Source organism: Bubalus kerabau, chromosome 9 (genome assembly GCF_029407905.1).
Source record: "Bubalus kerabau isolate K-KA32 ecotype Philippines breed swamp buffalo chromosome 9, PCC_UOA_SB_1v2, whole genome shotgun sequence".
NCBI lineage: Eukaryota > Metazoa > Chordata > Mammalia > Artiodactyla > Bovidae > Bubalus > Bubalus kerabau.
The window spans coordinates 82,784,672-82,810,624 of NC_073632.1; the positions used below are offsets into that span (position 1 = coordinate 82,784,672).

The window sequence follows — 25,953 nt, forward strand, 5'->3', positions numbered from 1 at the left end:
TAGCTACTATATTCAGTGAGATGGCAAAGGATTAAGCATGTGGATAGACTGCTGTAAAGAGCAGTTTATGAAAGCAAATCCCACCTGGAAAGTGACATTTCAAGCAATGGTTACAGAGGAAGACACAACTAAATTTCTTGAATAAGGAATGATCTCACATAATCATTATGTTTCAACATAAGCCCTGCCACCACTAACTGGTATGCATATCAATCTCTAGACAAATATTTATTCTGCAATGGATAAAATGGGAATAAAGCCTATCTTAGTGCAGAAATAATAATTCCAAATGCATGTGAGGCCTTCTAACCACAGTCAGAACATTAGGAAAAAATATTTGAGATTCAAATGACCAAAATATATTTAAGTTATCATAAAGGATACATAGGGGCTTCCCTGGTGGCTCAGAGGTTAAAGCATCTGCCTCCAGTGTGGGAAACCCAGGTTCAATCCCTGGGTTTGGAAGATCCCCTGGAGAAGGAAATGGCAACCCACTCCAGTACTCTTGCCTGGAGAATCCCATGGACGGAGGAGCCTGGTAAGCTACAGTCCACGGGGTCACAAAGAGTCGGACACGACTGACAGACTTCAAAAGATACAGAAAGTAACAGACTATAACAATTTTTTTCATTAAAAACATTAGTTATGAAATATTTAAAGAATATCAAACTTAGTTATACACTCCTTTAGCACAGCAAAGAAAACCACCAACAAAACAAAAAGGCAATCTAATAAATGGGAAAAGATAATTGCAATATATCTAATAAGAGGTTAATATCCAAAATAAGTAAAGAACTCATACAACTCAATTTTTTAAAAATCAATTAAAAATGGACAGGAGATCTGAATAGACATTTTTAAAAAGAAGACATACACTTTTCAACAGGTATATAGAAGACGCTCAACATCACTAATTATCAGGCAAAGAAATCAAAACCACAATGAGATATCATCTCACATCTGTCAGAATGGCTATTATAAAAAGACAACAAACTGTTGTCAAGAATATGCAGAAAAGGGAACCCTCATGCACTGTTGGCAGGAATGTAAATTGGTGCAGTCTCTGTGGAAACAGTATAGAGGTTCCTCAAAAAATTAAAAATAGAACTATCATTTTTGTTGTTGTTCAGTCATCCAGTAGTATCCGACTCTTCATGACTCCATGGACTGCAGCATGCCAGGCCTCCCTGTCCCTCACCATCTCCCAGAGTTTGCCCAAGTTCATGTTCGTTTCATCAGATACCGTCCAACCATCTCATCCTCTGATGCCTCCTCTCCTGCCCTCAATGTTTCCCAGCATCAGGGACTTATCCAATGAGTCATCTGTTCGCATCAGATAACCAAAATATTGGAGCTTCAGCTTCAGCATCAGTCCTTCCAGTGAATATTCAGGGTTGAGCTCCCTTAAGATTGACTGGGTGGATCTCCTTGCTGTCCAAGGGACTTTCAGGAGTCTTCTCCAGCACCACAGTTTGAAGGCATCAATTCTGTGGTGTTCTGCCTTCTTTACAGTCCAGCTCTCACAACTGCATGTGACCACTGGGAAAACCATAGCCTTGACTATACGGACATTTGTCATATACGATGTGATCTAGCAAATGCACTTCTGAGTGTTTATTCAAAGAAAATGAAAACACTAACTTGAAGAGATATATGCACCCCCATTCACTGCAGCATTGTTTACACTAGCCAAGATATATAAGCCACCTAGATGTCTATCAATAGATGAATAGATAAAGATGTGCTACACACACACACAAACACACACACAGGAATACTACTCAGCCATAAAAAGAATGAAATAGTGCCATTTGCAACAACATAAATGGAACTAGAGAATACTTATGCTGAGTGAATATCTAAGACAACCTCCATATGATGTCACTTATATGTAGAATTAACAAACAAAAGAGGCAAACAAAACAAAATAAAAATAGACTCATAGATACAGAGAACAAACTATAGTTGCTAAAGGGGAGGGATCTGTGAAGATAAGGAAAACTGGTGGAGGGGATAAAGTGGTACAAGTTTCCAATTATAAAATAAGTAAGTCATGCAGATATAGCATAGGGAATAACAGGAATAAAGTACTTCGACCACCTGATACAAGGAGTCAACTCATTGAAAAAGACCCTGACTCTGGGAAAGATTGAGGGGAGGAGGAGAAGTGGGGGACAGAGGATGAGATGGTTGGATGGCATCACCGACTCAGTGGATGTGAGTTTGAGCAAACGCTGGGAGATAGTGAAGGCCAGGGAAGCCTGGCATGCTACAGTCCATGGGGTCACAAACAGTAAGACATGACTTAGTGACTGAAAACAACACAGGGAATAATATGGTCAATGACATTGTAATGTACTATATATAGAGAGAGATGGTAGCTAGAATTGTGGTGATCATTACTATGTTATACACTTGAAATTAATACAATATTGTGAGTTGATTATACTTCAATTTTAAAAATTAACAAAATTTTTCACACACCCATGGATATACCATCCAGACTTAGAAATGCAATGCATATATAGTTGAAGACTCCTTAATTCTATTCCACCTATACTTCAAAGAAGTATTCATAATTTATTTATAATTCTCATATATACTTCTATCCTTTATTACATAAATGTATAAAGAGCATTGTCTTGCACGTGATTGCATTTTGTATAGATGGCATCATACTGTACTCATGCTTCTATACTTTGTTTTTTCCTCTTAACATTGTTTTTGAGATATACTAATAGTGGTACAGAAAGCTCTAGTTAATTCAATTTTAAGTGCTCTAAATATTCCATTAAATGACTAAACCAGAAAGTATTTATATTCATTCTTCTGTTGATAGATATTTACCAATTTCTGTGACGGGAGTATCACCACAAACAATGTTAACATAAGCTTTCTTGACTATATCACCTTATGCATGCTAAAGACTTCTTTAAACAGAAATGATCTTTATTTTTCTCAAAAAATAAAAGAATCAGAACTTCTTAACATTACAGATCAGTGCATTTTAAGAAAACTATCACAACCTACATATTTGAAAGAGTTAAATGAAAATGACAAACTGGGTAAGAAAATCTTCTTTCTGTAACTTTCAAAAGTAAATTTAAAATGAAATTTTAGAGGATTTGGTATGATTAATCTATTTTGAGTAATTTCCCTGTGTATCCCAATATGCCTTTATTTAAGATTTTTTTATTACTTTATTTTAAAAATTTTTATGAGGCATAATTGACATATAGCATTATATTAGTTTCAGGTGGGCCATATAATGGTTTGATATTTGTATACATTGCAAAATAATCATTTCAATACATGTAGTTAACATCTGTCACTATAGATCCTTACAAAATTGTTTTATCTTATAAGAACTATTAAGGTCTACTTTCAAAAAATATTTTTTAAAAGAGAAAGAGATTAGTTGAGACTACTAATCTGGGCAGAAGAAATATCAGTGGAACTATAACTATTCCATTAAATGACTATACCACAAAGTATTCATATTCATTCTTCTGTTGATGGATATTTACCAATTTCTCTGGCGGAGGGATTATCACAAACAAATTTAACATAAACTTTCTTCATTATGTCTCCATATGCAAGCCAAAGATTTTTTTTTTTTTTTTAACAGCACACATCTAGAGACAGAACTGCTGACTCTTGGTGATAAACTCAGTTGATATTATAAGCTATTGCCAAATCGATCTTCAAAAGGTAGTGCCAACATACTCTTCTACCAGCAGTGCATACACCTCCCACACTTCACAGCCCTGCCATTGGTATAATAAGGGCTTTTAATTGTTGACTATCTGATAGTGTGAATGATATTTCCTTGTTTTGTTTTGTTTTGCTTTTATATGAAGCATTATTCAAAAGTGAGTGGGGAGTGACCTAGGGAAAAGAGAGGGAGCTAAATAAGGGAGAAGGAGAAGGAGTCAAGATTTATAGGTGAGAGGTGTTGTTATAAAGGAATTTCTTTTTGTTTTTGTCTTCATTTATTTTTTACCTTTCTATTTTATATTGGAGTACTGTTGATTAACAATGTTGTGATAGTTTCAGGTGTGCAGCAAAGTGATTCAATTATACGTATCTATTCTTTTTCTGCTCAATATTATGTAACAACTTAAACAGCAAAAGAATTAATAAAGGAATTCCTGATGGGAGAAGAAATGGTTCATTAAAACAACTTCCTCACTCTACACAACAGCCATTCATTTCTCCCAAGCTCTTTCTGATGACAGATGGATTCCATGCTATTTGTCCCACAGCGCATCAGCCAATAGTTCCAGACCTACAGTCCGATTTACTGAGAGACCCCAAATGAAGATCTGATCATTTCTATAGTGTACCAAATAAATCAGAAAACAATTGTTACAGCAGTTTCTGATTTTCAAACAAACGTAAATCTCAGCAGAGTCTCATTAATAGGCACATAAGATGTTTTCATGTTATCTATTTAAAGAAAATTGTGTTATTACTTTAAATAAGTTTTTTCCTATTTGCTAAGGAAAAAATATCTATCAACTTCCCTTTCTCAAAGGGGAATGATGATCTTCTTTCTGAAAAAAAATATTTCATTCTTGCTACCGTGAGACAGTACTTGTAATTTAAAACTGATACAAATTCTATTGCAAATACATGATCTGATTGGAGTCTAAATATCCTTTCATTTGCATACTGAGACATAGATTTTAAGTACTTGTATGGTTCCTATCTATCAGGAGCTTAAACTTCAAAAAAAAAAAAAAAACTTTCCTGCGATTTCTTCCTAAGAATTTGCCGCCAAAGAGAAACAGTTCTTTTCAACAAAGAACAGTAGATGGAAATAAAACTGGTGCAGGTGTATTTTCTAGATGTCCAAAGAACCAATTTGAGTGAAGCTAGATATGCAACAAGAATAGCATTCTCATTCTGTCTTGCCCTGTGAAAACAGGGAGATACTTCATTTTTATTTTATTTACCTAATCCATATATAATATATTATTTATAAATATCTATTATTTTGCCTATTTCACAGCAGCTTTCCTTTCTGTTGCTAGATGGTAGGGATAACAATTTCACTTATACCTACCTGCAACAGAAATAATTTTTAAAAATTAAAAATACACACACACACACACACACACACACAGCCTTCCTCAGTAGCAGAACCCAAGGAACCCAGGGCTCAGAGGAGGTTGTTAAGACTGAAGGAAAACACCTTCTACCCTAGAATTTTGTACTTTGCAACCAGATACTTGGGCCAGGTACAAACTAAACAAGAAAATAACAGAAGCTTACATTTAATGGAAGGAGGAAGACAAAAGAAGGGATGGATGTTACATGAAACAACTCAGGACGTATGGCTGATGGGTTTTTCTAAATGAACACACTTAAGAATGTCTGCTATCCTTCTAACCAGAAGTAACTGGAGTCAAGTTTAGTGGTCAAGGGGGCCAGACTTTGGACTCAGGCAGACCTGGACCCAAAGTTTCTACATCACCTTGGGCAAATGATTGATGTCAGAATCTCAGTTTGCAATCGTATAATTTGGTGATGGTATATACACCTCAAAACTCAGGAGACACAGGTTCAATCCCTGGGTCAGGGAGATTCCCTGTAGGAGAGCATGGCAACCCACTCCAGTATTCTTGCCTGGAGAATCCCATGGACAGAGGAGCCTGGTGGGTTACAGTCCATAAGGTTGCACCAAGTCAGACATGATGAAGTGACTTAGTGCACACATGCATATACCTCAAAGTAATGTTTTAAGAATTAATCCGGTCCCATCACTTCATGGCTAATAGAAGGGGAAAAAGTGGAAGCAGTGACAGATTTTATTTTCTTGGGCTCCAAAATCACTGCAGATGGTCATTGCAGCCATGAAATTAAAAGACGCTTGCTTGCTCCTTGGAAGGAAAGCTATGATAAACCTAGACAGCATATTAAAAAGCAAAGACATCACTTTGCTGACAAAGGTCCGTCTAGTCAAAGCTATGGTTTTCGAGTAGTCATGTATGGATGTGAGAGTTGGACCATAAAGAAGGGTAAGCACCAAAGAACTGATACTTTTGAATTTTGGTGCTGGAGAAGACTCCTAAGTCCCTTGGATAGCAAGGAGATCAAACCAGTCGATCCTAAAGGAAATCAATCCTGGGGGACTGATTCTGAAGATGAAACTCCAATACTTTGGCCACCTGATGAGAACTGACTCATTGGAAAAGACAGTGCCGCTGGGTAAGACTGAATGTAAAAGGAGAAGAGGGCAAAAGAGGATGAGATGGTTGAATGTCATCACTGACTCAATGGACATGAGTTTGAACCAACTCTGGGAAATGGTAAAGGACAGGGAAGCCTGGTGTGCTGCAGTCCATGGGGTCACAAAAAATTGAACATGACTTAGCAACTGAACAGCAATACAATAACAAAAGGGCTTAGTACCTAGCACATAGTAAGTGCTCAATAAAAAACAGCAATTATGTATTGTACACAAGAAATGAGCATATTTTAGATAGACAAGCCTCTTTAAAGAACTCTTTTATTCAAATACCAATAACACTTTTATACAAAGGCTGGCTGAAAGCTATTAAATAAGTCAGTGTATTTGTCCCACACAAAGTTCTGATAAGATTAGCTTTATCTCTTTCTCTCAAATGTAATTTTAAAAAATTTCCCTAGGAAAGAATGGGCATAAAATTAAATCACCAGATACCAGTAGGACAAGAATAAAAATACTATAGAGTGAAAAATGTCCAACACAACACTGCCTGCTTAAAATGAATTTACTGCAAAGAAAATAGAAGAGAAAGAATAAAATAACCTCTTCACCAACTTGCTAATATAGGTTTCAGTTCAGTTCAGTTCAGTCGCTCAATCATGTCTGACTCTTTGTAACCCCATGAATAGCAGCACACCAGGCCTGTCCATCACCAACTCCCCAAGTCCACCCAAACCCATGTCCATTGAGTCAGTGATGCCATCCAACCATCTCATCCTCTCTCATCCCCTTCTCCTCCTGCCCTCAATCTTTCCCAGCATCAGAGTCTTTTCCAATGAGTCAGCTCTTCACATCAGGTGGCCAAAGTACTGGAGTTTCAGCTTCAACATCAGTCCTTCCAATGAACACCCAGGACTCATCTCCTTTAGGATGGACTGGTTGATTTCCTTGCAGTCCAAGGGACTCTCAAGAGTCTTCTCCAACACCACAGTTCAAAAGCATCAATTCTTTGGTGCTCAGCTTTCTTTATAGACCAACTCTCACATCCATACATGACTACCGGAAAAACCATAGCCTTGACTAGATGGACCTTTGTTGGCAAAGTAATGTCTCTGCTTTTTAATATGCTGTCTAAGTTGGTCATAACTTTCCTTCCAAGGAGTAAGCGTCTTTTAATTTCATGGCTGCAATCACCATCTGCAGTGATTTTGGAGCCCCTAAAAATAAAGTCAGCCTCTGTTTCCCCATCTATTTGCCATGAAGTGATGGGACCGTATGCCATGATCTTCATTTTCTGAATGTTGAGCTTTAAGCCAACTTTTTCACTCTCCTTTTTCTCTTTCAAACAGTACTAAATCTCTTCATCAACCTGCTAATTTGGTTGCCAATACAGGTTGCAAAGAGTACTAAATCAAACTTTAATTAAAAATGCATCATCATGAAATGTATGGTACATTAATTAAAGGGGTAAATCTGGGGTAAGATTAAGTTTTTGCTGTTGTTTAGCTGCTAGGTAGGGATTTCCTTAAAGAATTGCTCCAGGTGAAAAACAGATTACACAGACAGGAAAAATCTCTTACAACTATTTCAGAGTATTCTGGGAAGGAATATCCAATCAATCCCCAGCACAATGGCCTGGCATGCAGAAAATGTATTTGCTAAATGACACTGCATATTTTGTAGAGAAAGCCATACAAGCTTTAGATACTCAGATAAAAGCAAAACACGACTACATTTTTTCCTTGGGTTTGGGGTTAGAGATCTTCATATACCAATTCTGAAGTGATTAGAAGTATGGTTCTGGGTTTCAGGACTCCACATCCCAAGGTTGGGTTTATTTGAATTAATTTTTTTTGTATTTTACCAAGGTTGGCTTGGATTTGGGAACCTGAAGTGACGAATAAGAAAAAGCCACAAAGAGCTAGATGGAAGTTTCACAAAGGAAATGATTGATTATGAGGTTTGGCATGAGTTACATGATGAACTGTTAGATGCTTTTCAAAGAATCATACAGTGTAAAATCATTTGGTGTTGCAAAAGCATTTTAGGCAATCTTCTTGAATGGAGAAAATACCCTCCTATCATTAAGTTCCTCTCATGGAGAGAATGCCATGAGACACGTTGAATTTTGTAGACAAATATGGTACGTTTTTCTTCCTCCTCTTCCCACTTTAACTGAAATCATATCCCAGTGACAGAAGATGGCAATTTTCTGGTGATAGAGAATTTGTACTCGGAGAATTTTCAGTAGGCAGCATACTTCTAGTAGGTGATAGGTGTGCCCAAGGAAACTCCCAGTGCTGACACAGCGTGAGGGCTGACCACACGTCAGGCACCCTCTTCTTTCTCCAGTGTGTTCAGTGCCAACTTCCTGTTCACAACCATCTCCTCAGCTGCAATTCCAACTGGAGCTCAGAACTCAATACTAAGTTTTCCCACTAACTGTGTATCAGCAAATTTCCACACTGAATTACAGCTAAACCTTGCAATGTAACTAGTTACTGTTGCATAATTATTTGACTGACAATAACATCCTTCCACAAACATATGCTACTTGATTTTTTTTTTTCTGGTTAATGGAGAGGTATCCCTAAAACTCTGGGGCCTAAAGTAAATATTTAGTAAACAAGTAAAGTACCTTCAGTGACTGCAGAGAGTCTGAATTAGTATCACAGTAGAGGATGATGTTGTTGGCCATGCTGAAACTTTCTCTCACTCCGAGGTGGTAAAATAAGGATGGTTGTCGGAAGGCATCACTCATCTCCACCACGGCGATATCTGCAAACAGAAAACAAAGTCCCCCAAATGATGACACCTAAATAATGCTCAGTAAGCACTTTTTTGTTTCAATAACTTAGTATTCAAAGAGGAAATGATAGGGATTTTCCCTCTTCATTTACCACTGAATTTTAAATTAGCAGTTCTATCGGAAGTGGTTTTACAAACTGCAGCAAAACTGCATTTTTTTTTTTTTTAAAGAAAAGGATCATGTAATTACTGGAAACTAAGGAGAGTCTGCAATGGTGGAAATGGGGCTAATGCACTCTGTTAAATTTTAACACTGAAAACAAGCTAACTAACTTTCCAGAAGTAGATCCATGGGAAACAGCAGTTAAGTTATCAATGTAAAATGAAATTTTAAGAAGCAAACAGGTAAAATTATGACTCAATCCAGAGCTAAATTTTATAACAAATATCTAGCAAGTCCTTAGCAAGTATAATCGAGAAAAAGAGGAAGCAAAGGTATAGAAATTATGACTAAGAGAGAGAATACAACTATAGATACAAGTTCTTCCAGACTTCACAGATGACTAACACCAAGGTAACATTAACTTGGTACCAAAATTTGACAGTGTCACAAAAATAAAATTCAGATTAGTTTCAAATTCATTTATATATACAGACAGAAACATGAAAGAAAAATGAACAAAATGTACCAAGCACTATATACCATAAGAACACTAGATCATGGATTTAAAATTTATTTGGGGAATGCAAGGATGGCTCAGTGGAAAAAACTCATCAGTGTTCCCAAAGATTCCTTAGTACTTTAGGTAAAATTCAGAATCCACTTTTCATTAAAAATAAGTGCAAACTGAAAATATAAGGGCACATCTTTAAATTGAAAAATAATATGTATTTCATAACAGCTTTGTACTTTCACAGGTATTCCCATGAAAATCAGGAAAAAGACAAGGCTGTCTTTTTTCTTACTACCAGTACAGTATCTGAAAATCCTAACTGATGCAATAAGATTTAATGAATAGAGATATAATTCTATAAAATAATTATCATTACTTGCAGATGTTACGATTACCAACCAAAAAACCACAATAGAATAAATTAAACAACTATCATATGTATTAATGCAATTTAACAAGATGTCAAGGTGCAAAATTATGAAAACCAACAGCTTCCTTTAAAATCATAATAAGCTTCTGGAAAATATAATAAATAGATCCTACTCAAAATTAAAATAAAAATATTAGCATATAACAAATTTAACAAGTGACACTAATTTGTTTAAAATATATGCAATATGTGATAGATAAAAGGTTAATATCTTTATTGTTATCTCTTATCTCTTTATCAGTTCAGTTCAGTTGAGTTGCTCAGTTGTGTACAACTCTTTGCGACCCCATGGACTGCAGCACGCCAGGCCTCCCTGTCCATCAACAACTCCCGGAGTTCACCCAAACTCATCTCTATTGAGTCAGTGATGCCATCCAACCATCTCATCCTCTGTTGTCCCCTTCTCCCACCTTCAATCCCTCCCAGCAGCAGAGTCTTTTCAAATGAGTCAGCTCTTCACAACAGGTGGCCAAAGTATTGGAGTTTCAGCTTCAACATCAGTCCTTCCAATGAACACTCAGGACTGATCTCCTTTAGAATGGGCCGGTTGGATCTCCTTGCAGTCCAAGGGACTCTCAAGAGTCTTCTCCAACACCACAGTTCAAAAGCATCAATTTATCTCTTATTGGTCAATTTAAAACAAATAAGCAACCATAAAACATTACATTATAGAAAATTAGGCTGTGGACATAGGGAGGTAAAATCACAAAAGTGTAACTAAAAGGGCAACATCACATATCAGATCAGATCAGATCAGTCGCTCAGTCGTGTCCGACTCTTTGCAACCCCATGAATCGTGGCACGCCAGGCCTCCCTGTCCATCACCAACTCCCGGAGTTCACTCAGACTCATGTCCATCGAGTCAATGATGCCATCCAGCCATCTCATCCTCTGTCATCCCCTTCTCCTCTTGCCCCCAATCCCTCCCAGCATCAGAGTCTTTTCCAATGAGTCAACCCTTCGCATGAGGTGGCCAAAGTACTGGAGTTTCAGCTTCAGCATCATTCCTTCCAAAGAAATCCAGGGCTGATCTCCTTCAGAATGGACTAGTTGGATCTCCTTGCCGTCCAAGGGACTCTCAAGAGTCTTCTCCAACACCACAGTTCAAAAGCACCAATTCTTTGGTGCTCAGCCTTCTTCACAGTCCAACTCTCACATCCATACATGACCACAGGAAAAACCATAGCCTTGACTAGACGGACCTTTGTTGGCAAAGTAATGTCTCTGCTTTTGAATATGCTATCTAGGTTGGTCATAACTTTCCTTCCAAGGAGTAAGCGTCTTTTAATTTCATGGCTGCAATCACCATCTGCCGTGATTTTGGAGCCCAGAAAAATAAAGTCTGACACTGTTTCCACTGTTTCCCCATCTATTTCCCATGAAGTGATGGGACCGGATACCATGATCTTAGTTTTCTGAATGTTGAGCTTTAAGCCAACTTTTTCACTCTCCACTTTCACCTTCAAGAGGCTTTTTAGTTCCTCTTTACTTTCTGCCATAAGGGTGGTGTCATCTGCATATGTGAGGTTATTGATATTTCTCCCGGCAATCTTGATTCCAGCTTGTGTTTCTTCCAGTCCAGCGTTTCTCATGATGTACTCTGCATAGAAGTTAAATAAACAGGGTGACAATATACAGCCTTGACGTACTCCTTTTCCTATTTGGAACCAGTCTGTTGTTCCATGTCCAGTTCTAACTGTTGCTTCCTGACCTGCATACAAATTTCTCAAGAGGCAGATCAGGTGGTCTGGTATCCCCATCTCTTTCAGAATTGTCCACAGTTTATTGTGATGCACACAGTCAAAGGCTTTGGCATAGTCAATAAAGCAGAAATAGATGTTTTTCTGGAACTCTCTTGCTTTTTCCATGATCCAGAGGATGTTGGCAATTTGATCTCTGGTTCCTCTGCCTTTTCTAAAACCAGCTTGAACATCAGGAAGTTCACGGTTCACATATTCCTGAAGCCTGGCTCGGAGAATTTTAAGCATCACATATAAGTTTAAACATCACATATAAAACTATTCTATATCTCACTCCTAATAAATGAACACTAAATCAATACAAAGTTTTTTTTCCTATCAAGGGGCCGAAGATATTTCTAAATACCCAATGAAGATGCAGAGAAATGGTATTCTTACATGCTATGGGGAAGTGTAAACTCTTCAGGAGATCTTGAGTCCTTAAAATTATGCATATTCTTTGACTCAATAATTTCATTCCTAAGAATTTATCCTGAGAAAATTCCTATACATGTGGCAGATTTACTTGTAAGTATATCCACTGAAATATTATTTTTGCAGTAACGTTGGAAAAATGCCTAAATATACATTATTAGAAAAATGACCACACATACACACACACACACACACACACACACACTATATTTAGGAAAAAAGTAAAATATATACATTATAATGTATAGCATACACATTAAAACATAATGTATACATTATCATCAATTTATTATTATATGTATTCTATATGTATAGATGTACACGATTAAAAAATTTTGGAAAGTTGTACAGCAAAATGTAAACTGTGATAACAACTGTGTAATGGAATTATGACTTATCTTTTCCTCTTTATGCCTTCTATATCTTGTACAATTTCTATTATGAACACTGATTACTTTTGTAATTTAGGAACCCACCAAAATATAAAAAGAACATTGAAGACCTGCATGCAATCAAAGTGTAACCCTTTTATAAAAGGAACACAGACCCTCAAGAGGTTGTTTGATTCAGCCGGCCTTATCTAATGAATATGAAATTAGAGTCTACATTCTGTGAAGGAGAAATAAATCAGATCAAATGAAAGCTAAAGACCCAGAAGATTTAGTGAGGTTATAAAAGGGGAGGGCAAGTCAAAGGAGCTTCAAAAGATACTTTTCAAGGCTAGCCATGACTTCAAGGCTCTCTAATAGAAATAGAGAGTTTTCTTCTGGGGTCCTTAACATTTCTACAACAAAAATCAACACATGAAAAAAATGAGTCACTGCACCCCACCCACGTGGCCCATCTGCCTCAGGCACCCACTCGGCTTCCTCCTCCCACAGATGCCAGCCACTCACAGTCAGCCACACAGCGTTAAAATCAAGAGACAGCACACAGTATGGCTGAGAGAAACGAAATAAAACAGCTGCTGATGAGAAAACAAATGAGAGATAGCAAAGAAAAATATTAAGTGGTGACAATAGGGGGTGAAATGGGTTCTTTCTAGAGAACTGATTCGTGGAATTTGTTGCTAAAATAAAATAGAAATGCCACAGAAGGCTTTTAGATTAAGAGAGAAATGAGACACGTAAAATAAATGGTACAAGTAGACTAAAATATATATTCATTAGATCTGAACATGGAAACAGGAACAGACCCATGTGGGATGCAATATACAACATTAAAAATGTTTATTTGTGTAGTAATTTTAAAATACCATAAGACAGTATGATAACAGAGGAAGGCATTCTTCCTACTTCAAATTCAGTCAAGTGATTTGTTCTAATGTATTTGTATTTTTTTCTGAATATATTTAAAAAATTTCCATAGCATAATATTCACTCTTTCATCTTCTTTGATAACATGTTCAAAGCACGTGCCTCCCCCCCCTTTTTATTGCTGAGTTTGTTTTCTTAATGTGAGTTTTGTCTGTTTTTATATTGATATTTTTCCTTTGTCAGATATGTGATTCACAAATACTTTCTCCCTGTTTGTGATCTGCCTTTTCATTCTGTTAAGTGTCTTTAGGAGAGAGGAAAATTTTAACTTTAAGCCCAATTTACCGATTTTTTCTACTATGGATTGTGCTTTAGGTGTGGTATCTGAAAAAAATCTTTGCCTAACCCAAGTCACAAAAGTTTTCTCTTATGATTTTTATTGAAAGTGCTATACCTTTTATACCTTACATTGAAGCTTACGATGCATTTTGATTTTTTCTTCCAAAAATTTTTGGATGGTCTATTCTATTCCATTGATCTATGTATGTACTTTTTGCGAATACAGATGTTTCTCAACTTACAATGAGGTTATGTCCAGAAAAACCCATTGTAAGTTGAAAACACTGTAAATTTAAATACATTTAATACACTTAACCTACCAAACATCATAGTTTAGCCCAGCCTGCCTTCAATGTGCTCAGAACACTTATACTAGCCTATAGTTGGGCAAAATCATCTAATGCAAAGCCTATTTTATATTAAAGTGCTGAATATCTCATATAACTTATCAAATAGCGTACCGAAAGTGAAAATGGAATGCTGTATGGGTGCAGAATGGTTGTATCGGTTGTTTCTCCTCCTGATTGCCTGGCTGACTGAGAGCTTTGGCTCTCTGCCCAGCATCACAACTGAGAATGTATCACTAAGCTGGGAAAAGATCATAATTCAAAATTCAAAGTATGGGTTCTACTGAATGGGTATCATTTTTGCGCCATCAAAGTAAAAAAAAATCATAAACTGCACCATTGTAAGTCGGGGACCGTCTGTGCTATATACACTGTTTTGCCTGTGGTAGCTTCACGGAAGGTACTAGAATCAAGCAGTGTGAGTTCTCCCACTCTTCTGTTTTCAAAATTGTTGTAGCTATTTTATTTCTTCTATTTTCTTTCCTATATAGATTTTACAATCAACTGGTATTTAAAAGCTATCCACTGATAGCTACAAAAATTTCTCCCAGAATTTTGACTAGGATTATGATGACGATAGGGCTTCCCAGGTGGCGCAAGTGGTAAAGAACCTGCCTGACGATGCAGGAGACATAAGAGACTTGGTTTGGGAAGATCCCCTGGAGTGGGCATGGCAACCTGCACCAGTATTCTTGTCTGGAGAAGCCCATGGACACAGGAGCCTGTGGGCTACAGTCCATAGGGTTGCAAAGACTCGGACAGAACTGAAGAGACTGAGCATCCACTCATGATGACTATGGATCATTTCAGAGAGAACTAACATCTTAACAATATTGAGTATTTCAATGCATGCCTAGCCATACCTCTCCACTTATTTAAGTCTTTGATTTTGTTCATCAATATTTTATAATTTTCAATATACAGTTCCTATACATACTTTGTTAAATTATACCTAAATGTTTCATTTTGGGGTACTATCATAGATGTACTCTTTTTAAAATTTCAAATCCCAATTTTTCATTGTAGTATATAAAACAATAGTAGATTTTTGTATACTGACCTTGTATCCTGAGACTTTACTAAATTAACTTATTAGTTCAAGAAGCATTTGGCGGGGTGGGGGGGCATGTGTTTTGGCATTTTCTACATGGACCATTATATCATCTATAACTAGAAATGGTTTTACTTCTTCCTTTCCAATCTGTATGTCTTTCATGGTTTTTGTTTTCTTGTTAGTTGTTTTTTGTTTTGCCTTGTTATACTGGCTATGCCTTCCAGTTACACAGCATTTTTTACACAATAATATTTCATTATCTAATTAAAGAACATATCTTATTATGACCTTCTGACTCTGATGCATATCTTCTCAAAAGTAATAAACAGGCGAAAATTATCTTCCTCATGAAATCATCCTAAGACATGCTAAAAATGCACAAGATGATATAATTATAACAAACTACACAAACACCTTGCTGTTGTTCGGTCACTAAGTTATACCCGACTCTTTGCAACCCCATGGACTGCAGCACGCCAGGATTCCCTGTCCTTCAGTATCTCCCGGAGTTTGCTCAAATTCATGTGCATTCAGTCAACAATGCCATCCACCCATCTCATCCTCTGTCGTCCCCTTCTCCTCCTGCCTTCAATCTTTCCCAGTATCAGGATCTTTTCCAATGAGTCAGCTCTCCGCATCAGGTGACCAAAATAACAAACACTTGATACTCTACAATTCTTGAGACCCACTTATATGAGGTACAATTTATCCATTTTATTTTACAAACATGTATTTAGTAATTACATGTGTCAGACATCATATGCTTTTCAAGTACTAAATTACTTAATCTTCATAATCCCCCTTTTGTGGTAGGTAATGTTATTGTTTCAGGACACTGAGGTAGAGAAGATAAAAACAATCGGCCCCTAATCAGTCTGAAAATGCTAGCACCACGATTCAAAACCAAGCAATCTGGCTGGAAAATCCATGCCCTTAATTCTTAAATGAGCCACATGCTACATTTATGGGATATGGAGGTTCCAAAGATCAGGACATGAATGGAAAGCAAAACTAGATCTGGAGACTGATGCATAAACTCTTGTAGTATATTTCATGAGTAAATGCACTTAATAATTGTCTAATTGAGTTTCTATGGTAATAGTGTGAGTAAAACTGCCACATTTCACATTTCAAAATTTAAGGCTAAGTCAGTCATTTTAAAATGTGTCTCTTACAACTTTACATGAGGTGTAGTTTCTTTCCTTGTTCCAATTCAATTAATGCTAAATGGAGCATCTAATTAGGTTTGCCAGGAGTTTATTAAAGCATAATAAATTTCTAGGACAATCACACAAAACTGTTGTGCCTAATTGCATTTCAGTCAGCAAATGGCAGTGGTTCATGGTCTTTGTTACTTTTTTTATTCAATTTTTCCATGATAATACCATATCTGTTAGTTAAATATCTCACAAGAGCTGCCTCTGCTTGTAAAACGCAGCACTGAAGGAAAGACATTAATGTTTACTTTTTATCTATTCAGGTTTTTTCCTTGACCTCAGGATGACTGATGAAAAAGCAAGAGCCCAGTAGTGATTCAGCTTATTCTATAGTCTACAAGGTGCTCTAACATTCCATAATCACTGGAAACTTCCCAAGTTATCACACAGAACTACCCATCCAGTCATGATGGGTTAATCCCTGCAGTGATCCATTAATTCCAATTTAATTAAACAAACGTCCTGAGTATCTATTATATAAAAGTTTCCTCGGTGGGATGGATGACAGACATCTATGTGGGTGAGGCATTAGCTGTTAATGGAGTCAGAAAGTGGAGTGCATATGAAAAACTGCAGCCCGGGCACATCAAAGGCATTACAGAGGAAGCCAAGGAAAGGAAGGGTACCGGGCTTGGTTGAGACGTTCAGAAAATCGCAACAGAAAACTAAGTAGAGGACTTCCCTGGTGGTTCAATGGCTAAAACTCCATTCTGTCAATGCAGGGGCACAGGGTTCGATCCCTGGTCAGAGAACTAGATCCCATGTGACACAACCAAGAGCTAATGTGCCACAACTAAACAATCTCACATGCCAAAACTAAGACCTGGCACAGCTAAAACAGAAAACACCAACATCAGTCCCAATAGGATCCTCAGTGGGTGAACCAAGAGAGAGTCTCTAAAGAGCAGACACTAACCCCCAAATGATCATCCCTTCCTAATTCTTCAGGGAACCATCATCTGCATTCCATAGATTTTTCTTTCATGAATGAATAAGGGCTACCTGCAAGTGATCTACAACATGAAAATTACTAAAATGTTACTCAGAGCCTAAAAGTAGTGCCCCAGTAGAGTCTCCTGAAGGTTCTAAGTTAGTTTTCTAAAGTCTGGTAGGGATACAATGTTGAGAGATTGCAAAACTCCTTCTGTACAACTAAAACTATTGAGATTTTCAGGTAGGATAGAAGAATAATCCATCATCATTGATGTTTTGAATGGGTCATGGTTTGGAAATTCCTGTTATAAATTACTACACATTTAGTTTCATCAGCATCCTTTTATTTTCTTGTATGGTGTTTGGTTAACTCTACAGTGTATAATGATACATATCTGTATCAACAATAGATTTTGGCCCACAATTTCCTCATCCCTAAACTACAATAAATATATGTATAGTGATTCAAACATGAATCATTCATATATTGCTCAAGCAAATGTATACATAATCTCCCCACTCCAGCACTAATTTGCTTATTTGATTATTATACTGAGGTATTGCGGGTTTTTTGAACCTGAAAAGTGAAGCCTTCAAAGTAAGTGACCTGAGGGACATTGTGCACTTCCAGAGGGTGATCTTTCAAAAATGCTGAGAATCATGGCACCTACCAAAGGAAGGGCAGAGAGGGCGGGAGGGGGCGGGGAGAGGAAAAGGGAGAAGCCTGCAGAGGAAGAAAGAAACCGGAGAGAAAGAAAGGGAGGAAGGAGGAGAAGATAAACAGGAAAAGAAGGAGGGAGCAGAACCAAACCAAATTGGTGGTATAAGAACTAAAGTCCCCTTGACCAGGCAATGGCTGCTAGAGTTCAGTTCATGATGGGCCAGCTTCAGAGAACATGAGGGGGAAAAGCACACATCTGCAGACTGGCGGGACCTAGAATCACAGCTCTCTGTTAGGAGGAGAGGCTGCCTCAGAAAAGCACATCACAGAGCTGAAAGCTGGAAGGGAAGCCTCCTCATCTCCCATGGCCTTGAGAGGAGTCATGAATATGCAAAACGCAAGCAAGCTGAGTCGTGATTTCCAGTGTCTGAATCCTAATTAGGTTTCTGGCTGGATAACATTAGACACCTTAAATTCCCCAAGCTTTGGTGTCCTTAACTGTAAATTGAGGATAATAACACAGGTATTTATCACACAAAGCTGTTGTGTGGGTTACGTGTACACCAGGCACAGGAAACTCTTAATATATGGTCATTATATGGAGCCACTATAGGAAATGTTCATCGGAAGCCCTTTGAGCAATTTATCATAAAAATGTATTGAAGACAATGTGAATAGATAACTCAATACCAGCTGGTGAAACTTCAGGTAAATAATTACTCATAGAAACGATGTTGAAATCAAATTATGAGGCATAGAAAGTCAACATAAGGAATGCTGACTTGATTTTTATAATCAGTGGTGATCCATCCATGTCCATGAGTTTTGAGAAGTGGTGCAGCAGGATCAAAGTTCGTAAGGATAAACCTAGAATTTGTAAATGGATGAGTATCAAAAGAGACTAGAAGGTGGGAGACAAGTTAAGGAGTCATTCAAGGGACAGCATACCCCCAAACTGATGTAGAGAGAACATGGTGGGCAATCATGGTGGAAGGGAAGCTTTCGAGATTTGGTGGACGCAGGATAATCAAAGAAAGAATTCAAAATGATTCTGTTTCAAACTTGAATGGTTAAGACTGATGACTTGTCATTAACACAACAAATGACAAGGGGAAGAGCCACTTTTCTGGCAGTAACTTATCTTTAAACTGGAACAGACTAAACTCTGTGTTTGTATGTGTGTGTGTGTGTAATTGATAGCTGTCATTTTATATCTAAGCACTAAGATCAGAATCAGACTGAGAGATTTTAAGAGTCAGAATGATGAGGGATAGTTAAAGTAGAACTGTAGATGAGATTGTCAACTTAGTACAGAACGAAATGACAAGGCATCTTCGACTCAGGAAATCCGTTCCTCATTATTTACCCAACAGAAACACAAATCGATGTTCACCAAAAGGTCCATAATCAATATTCATAACAGCAGTATTGGTAAACCATCAACAGTAGAAAAAATAATATGTGCTATATATAGACAATGAATACTATACAGCAATGACAATTTAAAAATCTATAACCACATATGACAACATGGATGAACCTCACGGATTGTTAGAAGAAAGAATCCAGATACAAAAGAGATAGGTTTATTCTTCTTGATGCGGTTCATATTAGGTTCACAAATGTGATAATTCAAAATAGTGAATTCTCTGGTAGGGGCAAAGGCTGAAAAGGGACTCCAGGGGTCTGCTGGAGAGCTGCTAAGAGTCTCCTTCTTGATCTAAGTCTTGTTCACTCAGGCATGTTCACTTTGGTCAATGATTTTATCAAGAATGTCCCAAGAGGCCGTCTATGGGGTCGCACAGAGTCGGACACGACTGAAGCAACTTAGCAGCAGCAGTAGCAGCAGCGATCTTAACAAATTACCACAAACTCCATCCCTTAAGAACAACAGAAATTTATTCTTTCACATTTCTGGAGGCTGAATGTTCAAACTCAAAGCGTCAGCAGAACCAGAGTCAGGCTTCCTCAGAAGCTCCAGGGCAGAAAGTATTTCTTGCCTCTTTCACAATCCAGCATTTTTGCGCATTCCTTGCCTTGTGCTACGTGTGCTGTGGTGTCGAATTGCCCTCGCTTCTCTCCCTCAGGAGAGCCTGTGTGATGGCATTCATGGCCTAGCCAGATGATCCAGGGTCATCTCATCTCAAAACCCTTAATCACATCTGCAATCAAATTTTCCAAATAAAGCAGTATTCACCAGTTTCATTTTGACACAGATGTTGGAGCGTAGGGGTGAGGTCATTTTTCAGCCCACCACAAGAACTATAAAGAAGCCACAGGACGAGAAAGGTGAGAGGTGAGTACAGCAGAACTAAAGGCGCTGAGTAAGAGCTGAGGACATGGGGGGAATGAGCACAGACATTCTCCAGCAAGGAAGAGGACTAACACTCACGAAGGTCTACAGGAGGGATTTTTACACTCAATAAGGAAACCTAGACATCAGACAACAACTGAAGGGGATCTGAAAGCTAAAGGTGTTTAGTTTTAGGATGGTGCACTTGAACATTAGTAGAAAGGTTAAGAGTTTAAAGAGGGGAGCTAATTAGTGGAGACTGCCTCTATATTCTTGGAGAAGACAGATGGGAGGGGATCAAAGATGAAGGGGAAAAGTCAACTTTGGAAAAAAGGAGGGATAACTTTAAAAACAAGAAAAAGGGAAGTGATACAAAACAAAGCCTGAGAAATGATAAAGTAGAAGGAAGAATACTGTGATCTTTCAATTTAGGTGACAGCCCTTTTAGGATAGAGCCAGGGTGCTGGTGGCCAATAGAGAAGACAGACCATCCAGGGACAGCAAGAACAGGCCTGCACCCTGTGGACAGCTCGTGTAACGTGCCTGAAGGCAGCACTAGCTCTGCTCTCCAAAGTCAGGACGCCAGTACCTTTCTTTTTTGGGAGGAATTTTTGTCACTTGTGATACTAAGAATGCTATTACAGCTAAGGAGCAGGATGTGAACTCAAGCATCATAAGAACCAAAAAATTCTATTTCTTTGCTTACTATCTACTGCCTAAAATGTAGTAAAGGAGTATTGGATGAAAAGAGGGATGCCAAAGAATAGAGTTCAGTTTGAATCTGCTTACTGTGCATGTGTGTGTGCAAAGTCCAACTCTGCTACCCTATGGACTGTAGCCCATCAGGCTCCTCTGTCCATGGGATTCTCTGTGCAAGAATACTGGAGAGGGTTGCCCTGCCCTCCTCCAGGGGATTCCTGACCCAGGAATCAAACTCAGGTCTCCTGCACTGCAGGCAGATTCTTTACCATCAGAACCATCAGGGAAGCCCTCTGCTCACTAGCTACAGACAAAAACCTTAACCAATCTCACTCTTACAAATGCATATTCTTGGTCACAAGGAAGACTGGCCTAATGAAGAATCCTTCCCTCCTATTAAAGAGGAATTTCAAGCACACAATATTTTGATGGTGGTTTGGTAATTGTTACTAAGTCATCTGTCATGTGCTCAGTCAGTTGTGTCCAATTCCTTTGCAACTGCATGGACTGTAGCCGGCCAGCCTGCTCTGTCCATGGGATTTTCCCAGCAAGAATATGGGAGTGGGTTGCCATTTCCTTCTCCAGGGGATCATCCCCACCCAGGGATCAAACCTATACCTACTGCATCCCCTGCACTGGGAGGTGGATTCTTTACCACTGAGCCACCTGGAAAGGAAGTGTTACTAAGGCAGCCCTGTAAGGACTCTAACCCCATTCAGTCTTGAAGTGAATCTTTCACTATCAGTGCACAGACCAAGGAAGGTAGATAAGTCACAATTTTTATCTTTGATGAGTGGCAAATACTTTATCAAAGGATACTTCCTGCTCACAAGTATGTCAATTCCCTACATAATTTTGCTTATTAAGTTAAGTGACAGTCACTCAGTTGTGTCCGACTCTTTGCAACACCATGGACTATACAGTCCATGGAATTCTCCAGGCCAGAATACTGGAGTGGGTAGCCGTTCCCTTCTCCAAGGGATCTTTCCAACCCAGGCATCAAACCCAGGTTTCCTGCATTGCAGGTGGATTCTTTACCAGCTGAGCCACTAGGGAAGCCCAATTTATTAAAGAAATACAAATAGGTCCTACATCAAAAAGTATTAACTCTCCAAGTTAAAAAAGGGTCTAGTTTATAAGTCAAGAATTTATTTTTTAATGTTACAGCAATAACAATAGAGTTGGCCAATGATCCATAAAGAATATGCTATATAAGAAAAGTATGAGTCAAAATTAAATCTAAGGTTATTGATGTGACAGACCTTATGGCATCTTATAAGCAGAAATGGAAAATGAGGCTGCTTTGATGGTTAAAATGTCTATGTCACCACTGAAAACTATTTTTCTCCTTGAAATTATTCTATTTCCTGAAGCTATATTGGGTTTAAGGGTCTATAATCACAAATTTAGATCTCTGTAAACTCATTGTAGGTACTAAATTTCAGTCCTGAAGTAATCCATCTGTTTTCATTACAGGCTGAAAGAGCTATTCAGAAAAATGTGAACAGCCTTTTTTAGAGTTTAGTTTTTATGGTGGTTTTAGTACATGCCATTTTTTTAGGTCTCTCATATTTAATTTTAATTAAATCTTCATAGCTGTCTGCATTTATGCTTCAGTGAAGTTCCCAACACATAGCATTGCCCTCTGTCACTGTAAGACTCCTTGCCCATCAGATTAATTGGCACTGGCATTAAGTTGTGTAACTTTACAAGAGTCCATTTATGATCATTTTTGAAAAAAATCTGATTGTTCCTCCAAGATATGTGTCCTGAGTGACATCCTCTTCCTAATTATTTTATACCTTTATGACTTTTTCACACAGAGACAAGAGACAGTGGCCAAAGAACACCTGAACATTATCTTACGTGGTTCTAAAGCAAAAATGACTGTGGCGATGTCGTTCTCATTGGAGGCTGTTCTGATTCAGAGGAGGTTTGTCTCACTCTGTGGAGGGCAACAGCTGTAGGATATGTGTGCTAGATCTACATAAACAACAATAGTGACTGAAGCAGTGCAAGGCAGGGATGCAATCAACAGAATTCAGACTGTGGAAAATTCTACAGGGAAAATGACCTGGATTCCTCAACAGAAACATTACAGGAGGTGAGGCAGAGTGATGGAGGGGAAAATTAGATATTAAAAGAGACTTAAGGGATATTATTCATTGCAACATGGGGACCTTATTTGGGTTCTAACTAAAATGAATCTTAAAAAAATCACGACACATAGGAGACAATTTGACAACTGACTGGATAATTGATGATATTAAGAAATTATTTTAGGTGTGATAAGGGCCTCTGGTAGGAGCATGGTAATTTAATCCTATATTGCAAAAAGAAAAAAAAAGTTAACTGCTAATGTATGCATTTTCTTTTTTTACATATGTATTCACATGTATTTTTACATATGCATTTTACATAAGTATTCGTTATATATTTTTACATATGTACTTTTAAATATGTGTTTCTATATATGTATATATGTACACACATATGTGCACTGATAATATGTATTCATACATATTTTTACATATGCATTTTTTTCTTTTTTTTAACAAATATGTGAAAAAGTGTTAGTCACTAAGTCATGCCTGACTCTCTGCGACCTGATGGACTATAGCCCACCAGGCTCCTCAGTCCAAGGAATTCTCCAGCTAAGAATACTGAAGATCCCCTGGAGAAGGAAATGGCAACCCACCCCAGCACTCTTGCCTGGAAAATCCCATGGAAGGAGGAGCCTGGTAGGCTATAGCCCATGGGGTCTCAAAGAGTCGGACATGACTGAGTGACTTCACTTTCACTTTTGTAAATACATACATATATGCATTGACATATGTATTCATATGTATTTTTACATATGTATTTTCTTCTTTTTTTAACAAATATGTGAAAAAACGTTAGTCATTAAGTCATGTCCGACTCTGAGACCCCATGAACTGTAGCCCACCAGGCTTCTCTGTCCACAGAATTCTCCAGGTAAGAATACTGGAGTGGGTTGCCACTCCCTTCTCCAGGGGATCATCCCAACCCGGGGATCGAACTCCAGTCTCCTGCACTGCAGACAGATTCTTTACTTTCTGGACCCCCAGGGAAGCCCATCAGAGAGTGTTATTCCTTAGCAATAAGAAATTTAATTGCAATCAATAAACACTGTACTGTTCCTGCTGTAGAAAGAACATAGGCAGTAAGACGAAAACAGCTCAGCTTACACAGTACTTGTTTGGCAGAAGTAGTGACTCAGCCCAGTAAGCTGGCCAGTTTGAGAAGGTTTTTCCTTCTTGCATATAAGGCTATCGTGTCTTGTACTCATAAACCCAACTGGATCTAAGAAAACTGGGTGAGTGCCCAGGAGCTCCACGGGGCTCCAGATTCTTAAAGTGCACACAAATGGAAATCTCCCTGAATCAGGATTCTTCTAGAATGTCTCTAAATGATGTCAAACTGTTGCTTTCTTTGTACACTGTCAAAGTCACTCCCAACACCTAATGAGGAATCAGCATCTAGTCAAAATGTGCACTATTTCAATTCAAATTTACTTTGTTCTTCCTCTAAGAGTATCTAATTCTCTTCACACAACAGATGTGTAAATAAGATACTGCCAGCAATGATTTCACTCTGCAGCTTACATGCCGACATTCCATTACAGTACATACAACAATTCATTTGGGGTTTTCTTTAAAACAATTTACTAGAGAGAAGGAGCAGAGTTGAAACTATTCATTGTTAAATAACCCTTTTATTGCTGTCAGATTAGGTGGTTGACCTTAACTGACTGTCATGAAATAGTCTGGGTCCTTTTTTTTCCTTCTCACTAAGGCTAAGACAGAGGATGAGATGGTTGGATGGCATCATTGACTCAATGGACATGAGTTGGAACAAATTCTGGGAGAGAGTGAAGGAAGAGAAGCCTGGTGTGCTGCAGTCCATGGGGTTGCAAAGAGTCAGACATGACTGAGCGACTGAACAACAAAAACAAAGTTAAATCTGTCAGTCTCAGGAGTTCACTTACTCTCTAGGAAAGTTATGGTTGGTTTGTTTTAATGCAACAGATTTGTGGGATGATAAAAAAATGTCACTGAAAAGAAGAGCTGTCAGTACAGCTCAAAGGCCAGCCACACTAGGCTGAAGACACGGAATGAAAGCCAGCTTCAGCAGCCCTGCAGTGGGGAAAAGGGGAAACGCCTCTTCTGCAGTGGGGAAAATGGGAAACGCCTCTTCCACAGACACAGTGATAAAGTCGGGGGAGGACATGATGGGCAGCCCCTTTCAGCATTACCCCCTAGGTTACACCCTCCTTCCAGCCTTCCAATAGCTTCTTATCACCCTGCATCGGAGGATCGGGCTTCTTGAACTTGTTCCAATCCCAGTCATCACAGCACCTTGGAAATGCCCCCACCTTTCTCTGCTCCCACACTTCCTTATTTTAACAAGCTTTGATTATTCTGTGCAAGAGACATGAAGAGGTCAGAGAAAACAGCATCAGCCCTTCAAGTGCATGTGAGCTGCACAAGTCCCAGGTCAAATGAAACAGATGTAAATGTCCCACGGACGCACAGAAGGAGGAGTGGTTACTGCTGATGCCCCCATCTCAGGACAGGCATTACAGGGGCAACAGCTTTGAGGTCAGCCTTGAGAAACAGCAGTGTTTCAGTAAACAGACTAGAGGGAAGGCCATTTCTGGCTGCTCTGTGATTGCATAATACAGGAGTTTCTCTCCACCAGAAAAATTGCCCCACCACCTAGGAATGGACGTGGGCACAGCCTCCCACTGACAGGGGAAGGGATTATCGCTCCACCTATCTGGTCTCCCTGTGGGAAGTTTACAGACAGTAAAATAAATTGCATAATTAATGGTTTTTTTTTTCCTGGAATTCTTTTCAATAAAAACTTTTCTTACCAGGAAGAGAGAGATTTCATTTTGCCTGTGCCCTTACA

General features: G+C 38.4%; 1 protein-coding gene across 2 annotated transcripts in view; it reads right to left on the reverse strand.

Moving 5' to 3' along the window:
- MAP3K5 (mitogen-activated protein kinase kinase kinase 5) overlaps positions 1–25,953 on the reverse strand; it is a 227,165-nt gene that overhangs the window by 153,917 nt on the left and 47,295 nt on the right. For both annotated transcript variants that reach the window (XM_055535729.1, XM_055535728.1), the window contains exon 2: positions 8,832–8,971. In XM_055535729.1, the coding sequence (XP_055391704.1) occupies positions 8,832–8,954 (123 nt within the window). In that variant the 5' untranslated portion in view covers positions 8,955–8,971. The remainder of the gene's footprint in view (positions 1–8,831; positions 8,972–25,953) is intronic.